We start from the raw sequence: 13,146 nt of genomic DNA, 5'->3' as shown, positions 1-13,146 counted from the left end.
GTAACAAATAATTATTCAATAATTATGAATTCAATGTTCCAGCTTCCATTGCTCACGATGGCACGTTTTAACTGCATGTATCGGCACGTCATGAGTTATTCCAATGCCGCTTAACTGCTGCATCCTGTATACGTCCGGTTGGTTATAGCGACACTGACTGCATCATTCCTTTCGTATTTCATGCGTAGATATACATGCAGGTGTGTTCAGACAAGTATAGTATTTTGGATTAATAATTGTCAACATGTGGGGATGTCGTTCATTTTTTTTCGCTTGATGCCCCCATGGCGCCAACCAGCAGTGGGCGACGGAAAACCGCCAACACGTTTGACCAGTATCGACGTACACACTTCTCCAATAGTGCTTCGCGCGCCCTCGGGGGCTCTAGGATTGCTGGAAAATGGTCTATTTGAAAGTCACGCGCAGAACGGCAAGCAGATCGAAAGGTGCTGAATGTTTTTCAGGCATGAATGACGTGCGAAACGTACTCACAGGAACTGATGTACGCGAAGAAGTGTCTCAGCTGTCACTTCGTTGTGTCTGAAAAGCACGCCCTTTTTGCAAACGGAGACTGCAACAAATGCAGTGACCTTTGTGCGCCTGGTAACTACAAGAGAATCGTTCCGGTGAAAGCCAAAGGCCAGCCAAGACGTACAATTTTCCCCACCGCGAGATAAGCGCACGCGTGAGTGTCCACACTGCGCCCTTTTCGCGAAGCAAAGTACCCATGGGAGATGACAGCGCACGGCGCCGCGTCGTGACGATGTGGCGACGTGGGCTCATTGCACAACCATGCTAGTAATGCTTAAAACATGACAGTTCCTCCCGAGATGCCCGTCACTAGTGGTAAATGGTAAATATAAATAGCTTGCCATTTAAATATTCAAGGAGGTGCTCTTTCGTGGCTCAGTCACTGATACCTCGCACTTACAAGTCAGAGGTCCCACGTTCGATTCCGCGCGCTGGAGTCCTTTTCTCGATTATTTTTCTTTCTTGTGTTTTTTTATATATAAATACCTATACATATACAGTGAGTGACACTGACGCTTTTGTCGGCGTCAAAGTCCAACCGAGTGTGTTAGTATAATTTCTATTGCAATAAAAAAGCTTGTTCAAGCACACTCAGCTAGTGCAGTTCTTTTCTCCGATGCGCAAAACGCATATGTATGAGAGGTTTATGGAGAAGTATAGGACGGTGGAATATAGGCGACACCAGGTGGAGTCATATAGCCCCTCTTAATTTTCACGCAAGTTTTAATGCCGAACTGCAAGTACACACAACACTTTCAAAGCCTGTAAAGTGGAAACTAGAGGTTTGACATGCATGAAAATTATACCGTAACAATAAAAAATGAACGAGGCAGGAAATAGTTTGGGAGAAATTTAGATATTTAGGTTTTTTTTCTGGCGACAACAAAGAGGGAGTACTTAATGGTACAATTTTATTTAGATAGAAATTATACGGACAGTCTTTGCTGGTTGTTCTCGTAGCCAACGCTGCGATTATGCACCGTATACGTATGCTCAAGAAAGAAAAAAAGAAAAAAGCCTGCCGCTCTCGGCGCCTAGCTCATCGGGATGCGCCAACGCGCGCTTATCTCCCACGCGTACTTTTCCCCGCGGATGGAGGTGGGAGGGGGGGGGGGAGGTTTAGGTGCTTGTGCGCTGGCGCTTATTTTTCGGTGGGCTTCGGTGGGGAGAATCATCTGTGTTGGCATTTCACCGGAATGATTTCGTTAGTTTCCTAGGCCAAAAAGGTCACTTCGCTCGCTGGGCAGGCCTCATGGAGTTTCGTAATTATACACTAGACGAAACTCTGGCGCTATTGCAAAGCACGGCACTTCAGCGAGCATGAGAATTATGGGTAGTACGTGGATTTGTCTGATATTCGTACTTATGGCTCTGTGCGTGTTAGTGTAACTTGAAGCTGTTTTCTCACGAAAAAATTAAGCAAATGTTCAGTGGTTGTGCTTCACCACTTTTTTTTCTTTTAAGCTTCCCATTTCGACAAGAGTGGCAATGTGGGCTTGTTGGTGATGCATTTGAAAGAACATTATGTAGCGCGAGGCGGAAAATGGACATAGGAAGGAATAGACTTCCTCTCAGTCTATTCTTTCCGGTGTCCGTTTTTCGCCTCGCGCGGCGTTTTTCGCCTCGCGCTACATAAATTTCTTTCAAATTCCCATTTTGAATTGGGTCACGAAGTTCAAAAGGGTCCATTTTTTTCTTCGAAACAAAACCGAAACACAGCAATAAACGAAGCCACAAGTACGAAGACTAAGCAAATCCGTGCACTGCTCATAATTATGGTCCCTAGAATATACTGACCAGTCAGTCGTTTCTGTGCCGTCCACAAGCAAAGCCGTGTCCGTGCCACTAATACATGTGCAGGAGGTGCTGCATTGGGGATCTGGCGCCGCCATGGATGCCAGAAGCTTACACGCTGTATTTATACAGCTTCTGCAGGTGGTGACTGCGTTTCATCCGACCTACGCAACGTGTCTTCTTATCAATGATGTCGGCTGTGCGGACTGTATACGTGCCCGGCCTCCATCGATGCCTGGTTTTGTCAAGCGCCACTGGACTTATCAGCGCTGCCAGCTGTCAACGACTTTGCTGGTTGGCAACCACGCCCATCACAAGACGGAAAACTACTTAAGCTGCTCCTCCTCCCAGACACTTCGGGATCTGGCGCCGCAATGAATGCCACAAGCTTACACGCTGTATTTCTACAGCTTCTGCAGGTGGTGACTGCCTTTCATCCGACCTGCTCAACGTGTCTTCTTATCGATGACGTCGGCTGTGCGGATTGTACGTGCCCGGCCTCCGTCGGTGCCTGGTTTCGTCAAGCGCCACTGGACTTATCAGTGCTGCTAGCTGTCGACGACTTTGCTGGTTGGCAACCACGCCCATCGGAAGAAGGAAAACTACTTAAGCTGCTCCTCCTCCCAGCCACTTCGGGATCTGACGCCACCATGGATGCTAGGAGCTTACACGCTGTATTTCTACAGGCTGGTTATTCATATCGTACTGTAAGGGGTAAAGCGTTAAAAAAACTGGCATCAGATCCCACTCGCCGTGTGCGTACGATCGCTGTTGACCTAATAAGTTGTATCGGGTGTTACTGTGAATGTATTGCGGCCATTATCAAAACGTGTTTAATATGCTGTGGTGATATCGAGGAAAACCCTGGATCTCTCTCGAGAAGCTGAGCAGGAACAGAAAATGTTTGAGGCTATTATGCAGATGCCGTCATTGATGCAAACGCAGACAGACATTCTTAACGAAATTCGTTCGCTTCGGTCCGACCAGCAGGCGATTGAATAAAAAGTAACGGAACTGGCTGCCAAGGTGGAACGCGCAGAAACATGTGCCTCGTCTGTACCGCCCTTAAAAGCGGCAATTGAAAATATGTCCACACGTGCTGAAACAACCATTTCATCACTGGCGGCATTGCACGATAGCCATGATGATTTAGATAATCGATCGCGCCGTGACACTTGATAATTTATGGCCTTCTGGACACTGTAAACGAATCTTGGGCAGAAGGCAAAGAAAAAGTTATTTCCTTTTTTTCTGATAAACTAGATATCTCAGTCAGTCCAACATCCATTGAAAAAGCGCACCAATTGCGGAAGTACCAAGTAGAATCAACACGGCCGCTGATTGTCTATTTTTTGTCATTCAAAGATAAACAACGAGTGCTTGCGGCTGCTTCAAAGCTAAAAGAAACAAACTTTTCTATCAGCCAAGATTATTCGAAAAATGTCAAGATTGCTCGAAAGAAATTGGCTCAGTTTGCCCGTGACCACTGTGGTTCTTTCGAATTGAATTTCAATAAGCTAATTATGCAACATGAAGTGTTTTTCTATGACGGTAAGAGTGATTCTGTAATCCGGGCGGCTCAATAGCCATCGCGAAATGCTCCCAAAAAGCGATTGCGCCAAGTGAACAAATTGAAGGTTATTGTTATAAACGGTCGCATTATTAAGAACAAAAATGGCAGTTTGATTCGCTGTTATATCTGGTTACCCCTGAAGTAGTGATTGGTACTGAATATTGGTTGGACAGCCCTATAACTAACAACGAGATATTTCCATCAACTTACACAGTGTACCGCAAGGACCGTAACTCACGTGGCGGTGATGTTTTCGGCATGGTTCACAGTAGTCTGAATTGTAGTCGTATTGAGGTTGAAAGCGCGTCATGTGAGACAGCCTGGTGCAAGGTCACCCTACCTAATGGCACTTCGATAGCATTTGGGTCGTTTTACAGACCACCTGCTTCCAATACTCCTCAATGTATATTCGACTTATATAACATACTACTGTCCTTAGATGCAACGTATATCATTCTTGGAGGAGATTTTAACTTACCAAATATTGACTGGCTTTGACACCAGCCGAAAATAACCACTTCGTTACCTATTTACTCTGCATTTCGTGAAATGATTAATGCACATACCCTGTTCCAATTAGTACAAGTTTTCTACGAGAATAGCCCCAAATAGTGCAAATGTGCTAGACCTGTTGTTTTGTTCTGAACGCACTCTCCTTAGTTCTGTTAATTTATTACCCGGTATAAGCGGCCATGAAATTGTTCTTGCACACCTATCTTGTGTTCTAAAGCGTTGCCATGTTCCTCCTTCAGGACAGGTGTTCCAATATGATAGAGCCAATTATGCCTCACTATCACAAGAGCTTGACGAATTCCTGCCTTTTTCCAAACAGCACATTTCTGCTCTTGACATAGAATCTCCATGGAACCTATTGAAACCCAAACCTTTATCGCTCATAAAGTCATTCGTTCCGTCTCGAGTAATCACATCTAAGCGTCAGGCAGATAAACCATGGATTAGTCACGCATTGATAAATGAACGACAACGCCTGTATCGCAGGTGCTGCAAATCGCCGAATCCAGACCTTTTCAGCAAGATGAAGGAACTCGGTAAAAATATAGCAAAAGAAATGCGCGAGGCGGAAAGCGCGTATCTAGATGCTATGGGCAAAATTGATTGATATGTGGGGTTTAACGTCCCAAAACCACCATATGAATATGAGAGACGCCGTAGTGGAAGGATCCGGAAATTTCGACCACCTGGGGTTCTTTAACGTGCACCCAAATCTGAGCACACGCTATGGGCAAAAAATTAAAAGCTAACTGAAAAGAAGTCTTGAAGTGCGTCAGAACCAAGTGATCAGCGAAGGATCTTATTCCAGATATTATAGATGGCAATAATTATGCCTGTGACCTTAAAGGACAGGCTGAAATGTTCAGTAACTACTTCGAATCTGTATTCGTACAGTCGATCCCCCAGGCCAGTGGCCTGAAAACTGTTTTGAACTTACCACAAATGGGTGATATATCCTTTTGCGAGCAGGGAATAATAACTCTACTACGAAAAGTGAATGTGAAGTCGGCTCCCAGACCCGATCACGTTTCGAATTATGTATTAAAAAATTGTGCTGCATCACTTGCCCCTTTTCTAACGATTCTCTATTAAAAGTCATTTGATTCCGGTGCTTTACCGCGTGACTGGAAAACTGCAAATGTAATTCCTATACTCAAAAGTGGCAATAACACACAGAGTCGAAACTACAGACCTATTTCACGAACTAGTGTTTCATGCAAGGTACAAGAGCATATAATTTACTCTAACCTAATGGCTCATCTCCAAGAAAACAATTATTTCACCCCAGCACACCATGGTTTTAGGAGAGGTCTCTCATGCGACACTCAATTGATTGAGTTTTCTCATGATATAGCTCTGTCGTTTAATAATGACAAACAGGTGGACTGTATTTTCTGAGACTTTCAAAAATCCTTCGACTCGGTAGAGTAGAGTATAAAGTTGGGCAAGTTGGTAAGACATACATAATCGACGTAGCGCGTTTTGAAGCACACAATCTATTACTTGTAAAACTATCTGCACTTAATATTCCTACGGCTCTTTTTTAGTGGATTTAGGCTTACCTTACTGACCGAAAACAGTGTGTTGTTCTTAACGGAACGACCTCATCACATAAAACAGTCTTGTCAAGTGTTCCTCAGGGATCTGTACTCGGGCCTCTTCTTTTTTTTATATTTACCAATGATATAGGCGAAGGAGTATCAAGCCGTCTCAGATTGTATGCCGATGACTGTTGTCTTTACCGTGAAATCAACACTTTGAATGACAGTGTACAATTACAAAGTGACCTCGACAAGATAATACTACTATGGTGTGTTACGTGGAATATGATGCTAAATTTTTCTAAATGTAACATTGTCCAGTTTTAAAAAAAAAACGTCATACTTTAAATACGAAACACTCTCTTGATGGCGAAAGCCTCACGATTGTACCTAGCTACAAATATTCAAGGGTTTTATACAAAAATAACTTTTCCTAGAATGACCATATTGATTACGCAGCAGCGAAGGCTATAGTCGGGTCCTCCACCTCCTGAGGCGAAACTTCAAGCAGGCTCCTCCCAAGTTAAAAGAAATCCTTTACTTTTCAAATGTTTGCTATATATTAGAATATGGATGTTTCGCTTGGGACTGTGGTACAAAAACATGTATTGTCGAATTAGAGCGCATCCAAAAGCGTGCGGGACGATTTGTGTCATCCAACTATGATTTCAGAAAAAGCTCTTCCGACATACGGGACAATTTTGGATGGCCGTCTTTGCAGGACAGGCGGAAATACATGCGGCTGAAACTGTTCCGCAAAATTTTCATAGGTGCAACAGGCTTAAAGAAAGAAACCTACATACTTGATCCTACCTATAAATCCGCCCGCGTAGACCATTCCCTGAAGGTTAAGGAATATAGGTGTCGGATCAAGCTATATAAACATTATTTTTTTCCGAGAACAGCCCATGACTGGAATTGTCTTCCGAATGAAGTTGTACTGTCGTTGCCGACTTCCTTTGATAAAGACCTCGAAGAATGCTTAACTAGGTTTTAAATGACATATATGGGATATTTTGAACTTTAGCTCACCATATACAGGTTCTGTCAAGTTGTGTTTTCTACTCTGTTTTTCTTATGAGGTTATGTATTTAAAAAGTTAATTTATGTGTAAAAGTTTACTTTAATATTATGTTTTGTTGCTTTTTCGTGATTTACAACCTGTATCAACCTCTTAGTAACATGATGTTTAGTCTTTTTATAATGTTATTTATGTTTAGAGTGCTGATGTTGTATTTATTCTTACATAATGTTTGTTGCTTTTCATGTTGTATATACTATCTGTATCATTTCCTGTTTGTTTCCCCCCTACAATAATGCCCAGTTGGGCGCTGTAGGTATCTGAATAAATGAATAAATAAATAAATGCGATCGGAGCGAGTGCATGGTGCATTCGCGTAGGTTGCGCATGCAGGGTGAAATCGGTGACCCATCGTGCCGTGTCTTTCATTATTGTACTCCCAGATCAGCTACTCATTCTCTTTCTGTTTGAGTGAGCGAAGACTGAACTGTCTTTAACCGACCAAGCAGTTCATCCAACGCCATTTCTTTTCGGGGCACTGACGGCTTAACAGTGGCGGAACCAGCCACTCATTCAACAAGACGCGGTTGCTTGAAGAAAAACTAAAGAGGAGAATACAAATTTTGTTGTTTATTTAGAAAAGCTGTCATTATCCAATAGAGTATATATACTTTTAAACTTGTTCTCACAAAAGTATGCACTATTTGAAAGCTCAGTTTTCCCACCCGTACGTAAACATTTCTGAGAATGAGAATGTTAAGTCATCATACCACGGTGAAAACATCGTACCACGGTGACTGCGCCAAGTATCTGAATCATAGCGTTTGGTTCTCGGTGTGTCACAGAGCAGAGAAAACGAAATTATAGTATCAGAAAGAAGAAAAATTCACCACACACGTTAGTATGCTTGAGTTAAGGTGTGATTATTTTTTATGCACATCTAGCAAAGTTCAAAATATTTCATTCAAATGACACTATTTCTGGCCAGACAATATAATGACGAAAAAAATAGGTTTTTCCTCAAATTTTGGCAGCAAGACATTCGCACAAAGTGCTATCAGAAGTGTGTGTGTATATCAGCCTCTCATGCCATTAGATGTATATTTCTGCTCTCGTGATTCGCGTCGTCGTTCGTATTTTCTGCCTTCACTCCCATATGCATTCGTCCTTTAAAACTGTTGAATGCTGCAGGAATCAACGTGAAGTAGGTGTGAAGTGAGCATTATTTGCGCAAACGGTTGATGCTAATTTGACTCTTTTCAGTCGTACACAACACAAAAAATGGCAGCATATCCACGGAGTGAATGATGGAGAGTGGGGCGAAGCATTCGTGCGTTCATTCGTTCTTGCTTCCGTTCGTCCTTGCGTCCGTCTGTGAGGCCGTCCATGCGTCCATCTGCCCGTCTGTGCATGCGTCTGTTCGTGCGTCCGTCCCTGCGTTTGTCCATGCATCCGCCCCTGCGTCCGTTCATGCGTCTATCCATGCACCTGTCTGTGTATCCGTTCGTCCATCTATTCAACACTCCAAGTACCACCATCTCGCATCTTTCCATCATATATTCCCCATATAGAAGCACCGCCATCCAGGGGACATTCCAAGGAATAAACGAGAGATTGCACACGTACACTTTCTTACGGCTTGCGCTTCGGGTCTTCTTCCCACCTTTAACCACCTCGAGTTCATGGTATATACTAGTTCCCTGTATTCGTGGCACTGCGGCCCAACGCTCGCTAAACCTTTCTAAAACCAAGGAGGTTACGCCCAGCGAGTATAACGCAGCAGGGTGATTCCACGAGAGATCGACACGGGTCCAAAAGTTGATATTTTATATTTCATTGAGTATTTTATATTTCGTGCACCTCTCACCAGGTAGCCCGAAAGTCAACTTCGTTTGATTAGCGGCATAACTTACGAGAAAAAAAAATCAAACTTCACCAACACGGAGGTGGATACTTGTGCGCAAATATCCACAGTGCGAATGCAAAACTGAAGTATAGTACGCTAAAATAAATTTCACAATGTTTTTGTCAATAAAATTACGGGAGGCGTAATATTTGTCCCTACTTTGAACCTGATCATCTAAAGCATTGCCTCCGAGATGCAGCGCACAGCAATTCATCTGTAGAGCAGACGATGGAAGACAACTTGCCCTAAAGCGTGTTCTTCAGTCTAATACGGCAGTCTTCGTGCCCCAAATGATAAAAATTTGTTAGGAATCGTTTATGAACTCCTTCAACATTCAATTCTCTTACCCAACGTGTTGCAAACACATGGCCGTCACAGCAGCTCCATCTGTGTATCAGTAATGGAGAGGCACCACATATTAGAAGTCTCAGTGCTCTACGTATAAGAATGAATTCAGATACTGTAGAATAGCGCGTTCAAAATAGTTACTCCTATCTGCTAAAACAGCCTTTCTTCACCAAATGCGGTCACTTTTACTCGCGTTTGAAGCTTATTGCCGCTTTTCCGTTGCGATTTCCAGATTTCTCAACTTATCAGCGCATTCTCGAAAAGCTCTGATTTGTACCACGAATATTGTCGCTAAAAACAAAATAATGTAACATGTTTTTCTATATTACTGTATGATGGCCTTCGGTTGTCTATTTTACGAGATTTTAAGAGAAGTCGAAGCTGGGTTTTTTTATTATTCTAATTTCAGTGGAGTACACTTTTGCCAATATGAGAATTCTGAGGCAATATATAAAAACTTACACTTGCCCTACGCAGGCAATAATTTATGTACCTAATGAACACATTATATACTTGAAACATGTCAAGTTTGAAAACGCTTTTTGCATTACTTTCGGAGAAAAAAAAGGGGAACACGTAACTTATATTAAACTGTCGCAAAATTAACCATTTTTAAAAGTTATTTTCTCAAGGTGTACAAACGTGAAACCGTACGAATTCATTTTTCATTAGACATGCATTTCAGGTAAAAAATATCTTCCTTGAAACAAAAAAATATTTGTCTTTTTATAGCGTCTGCAATTTTTGAAAATGACAGGTGACGAAATTGGTGCCTCCGTGTTGGTGAAGTTTGATATTGTTTTCTCGTAAGTTATGCCGTTGATTATAAAACGAAGTTGACTTTCGGGCTACTTGGTGAGAGGTGCACGAAATATAAAATATTCAATGAAATCTAAAATATCAATTTTTGGACCCATGTCGATCTCTCGTGGAATCACCCAGCAACCTTTTCCTGTCAGATAGTGCTCAATGTACATGCCAATGGTTGCTAATGGGAAATGAGAGGCAGGAGAATTCGGCTTTTACTTTCTTACGGCTCGCGCTTTGTATCTACTTCCCACCTTTAACCACCTAGAGTTCATGGTATATACTAGTTCATTGTATTCATGGCACTGTGGCTCAACGCTCACTATACTTTTCTAAAACTAAGGAGGTAAACCCAGCGAGTATAACGTAGCAACCCTTTCTTGTCAGATAGTGCTCAATGTGCATGCCATTGGCTGCTAATGGGGAATGGGAGACAGGAGCATTCGGCTTTTAGTTAACGCGCACGCCGCGAACTTTTTATTGTTCAACAAAGCACAGGAGAAATCTCCCACCGGGACCACCTTGCAGGTCAAAATGTAACACTGTTTACACACTACGACTACGACTACGACTACGAGGGATGAACGGCTGCCGCTTTAAGAAGCTCCGCCCCTAAAAAGTTGAACATAGAACTGCACATTTTTTGTTTATCACTGTTTTACGTGCTCACACCATTCATGGCACAACTGAAAAACGCTTAACAAGATGTTCCGCTCATTATTTCGTCGATCAACTCCTCACCCACCTCACTGGCCTCGCACTGCAAATATTTTTTTGCTTTACTACTTCTTACTTTATTGAGGTATAGGGACTGCCTAATTGATGCTGTACGTGCTCAACAAGATACCGGAAGTTGTTTTTGTTTCCTGAACAGTGAACACACATGATGAACTCGCCCTGCGTTTCGCCTTTCTTGTAGCTAGACTTGTCGCGTTTAGGTACCGGTATGAGTTTCTATTTTGCAATCGCCACGTAATCATTAAATAATTAAGGTAAACATACATAATAAAAAGATGCGAGAGCTAAAGCGCCGAGATAGAGCCTAAGGTGTTTCTCCAAGAAGCGACGGCAACAGCAGTTTTGCATGAGAAAGGAGAAGCAATTAGTTTATTTATTGTTAGTCTAGATTGGAAGCTGACTACGAAGAGAAAAGGAAAGCGCTCAAGGCTTACCACCACCACTAATTTGTACACAATGCCATCATTTGTAATAAGAAAAACCGCAGACCTAGAAAGGCACGCGAACGCCAAAGCGCAGTTGCTAACGGCTGCGCCAGCCCAGCAGTAGGCAGGAGTCGAGGGAGGAGCGTCTGGTCAAGGAACTCCGATAGAGTACAGCGCCATCACCATATGCATCACCGAGTGGCGGCAGCGGAGAACAGAGACGGCAGCCTAGCCAGTATTCCACGAGTGTTGAAGATTGGCCGAGTTGGTTCGTCGTACTTGAACTGGTATAGCGCATTACGGGGAAGAAGAAACGGCCGAGCAGACCGACACAAGAGGACAGAGCGCTAACTTCCAGGAGTTAGCGCTCTGTCCTCTTGTGTTGGTCTGCTCGGCCGTTTCTTCTTCCCCGTAATGCGCTATACCAGTTCAAATACTAGCCAGTATACTCTAGAGATCATACCATCATTCCGATGGTCGTTGAACGATCGCAGCGTCAGAGTATCCTCTAGTTATTTTTAGGAAATTCTATGGCAGGCCCTGTTTGCGAAAGTGGCGCAATTTTCAAACAGCGAAGCAATAACTGGGGCACTCAGTTGTTCACACTCATATCTGTGCCAGTGATTACTTTTTATGCATTGTTTTTGTTTAAACATCGCGTTAAGCGTTGAGCTATAAAGGTTGTCAGTTAGCTCTCGTCATGTGTGTGCTGTTTTTGTGCGTCCTTTGTGCGTGAGCAGCGCACTGCACGTTTTGATCTGTTAGCTGTTCTCGGTGTTGCATTTCAAGTTGTTGCTGTCGCAATCATTGCTTCGCCGTTGCTGTGAAATAGCGACTTTATTCTAGATATTTGCCTCTAGCTTCTTAAAAAAATGAAAGCCTGAGGCAAATATCTGTCCCCTATGTTTCCTACCTTAACTAAAGAAAGAATGCAGAGACAAAACGCCGTGTGAATCTGCTCAGATATGGCCACGCTAAGGCTTCTAATAATGGGCATATATTCTCTACGGGAGCACACAACATGGCAGTTAAAGCACTTGGTGTACTTGATACCGTCGGAAAGAGGCCCGGCTGGCAGTCACTGAGTCAGCGTTGGTTTCAGGTGCGGCGCGTCAGGGCGGACGACGATACCGGCATGTTGGTGTACCTTCAAAATGATGGCAAGGAGCAGTCGTCATGGGCAGAGGGCGAAGTGCAGCAGGTGCAGGCCAGACGGCTCATCATAGAGCAGCCAGCGCGTCACTCCGTACGTGTCACCGACGCTGTCCTACCGCAGATCCCCGCCACGATGTCTGGACCATCCCGCTCCATGCCACGCATTCAGCGGCGCTCTTAGAGAGCACCCCATGCATTTAAGAAAAATTTTTAAGAAACCTATACGTCGTCTGTCTTGTGCAACTTTTTCGGCTCACTATTGGCTGTGGTGTCCGTCACAGCTTAGACGAGCAATGTAGCAAGTAAGAATTGCCGGAAGGATGGAAAAATCCACAATAGTCAACTAAGCTGCCATTGCTAGTTTTATTGTGATAGCAATTATATAACAGCCGCATTTCAGCCGAACCTGTTGGGGTAGGGGGAAGTTGAGCAATACTATAGCAGGCAAGCGAAAGCGTGCAGCAGGCGAGAAAACGCGCCACTGATTCCACCACATGAAACACTATTACAGGCCGTCGCTGTCGCGCTATCTTGACAGGGATTTTACAGGTGGCTCATACCAGTGCTAGGCTTTATCACTTGTATCGTTTAAGCAGTTGACGGCACCGAGTGCGCTTCACCCGCATCCATGTGTAATGAGTTTGCTGCATGAAATTATAAGGCGAAAGTCTGCCCGAAAGTCTGCCCCCTGAAGGGTGATGAGGCACATTGTGGGCGTGAAGCTCAAAAGGAATGCGATGCGGTCTTGTTGATATCTAGCGATGGTTTTCTCGCGCAACATTGTAAACAGCATC

The 13,146-nt window shown here is 43.6% G+C and overlaps 1 protein-coding gene across 1 annotated transcript in view; it reads left to right on the top strand.

Moving 5' to 3' along the window:
* Positions 1-12,574, top strand: part of LOC142786840 (uncharacterized) — a 61,940-nt gene extending 49,366 nt beyond the window's left edge. The window contains exon 2 of the mRNA XM_075884527.1: positions 12,300-12,574. Within this exon, the coding sequence (XP_075740642.1) occupies positions 12,300-12,533 (234 nt within the window). The 3' untranslated portion in view covers positions 12,534-12,574. The remainder of the gene's footprint in view (positions 1-12,299) is intronic.
* Positions 12,575-13,146: the final 572 nt, after the last annotated feature.

This window comes from Rhipicephalus microplus, unplaced genomic scaffold (assembly GCF_043290135.1).
Source record: "Rhipicephalus microplus isolate Deutch F79 unplaced genomic scaffold, USDA_Rmic scaffold_34, whole genome shotgun sequence".
In the NCBI taxonomy this organism is placed as follows: Eukaryota; Metazoa; Arthropoda; class Arachnida; order Ixodida; family Ixodidae; genus Rhipicephalus; species Rhipicephalus microplus.
This window is presented reverse-complemented; position numbering and strand designations above follow the sequence as displayed.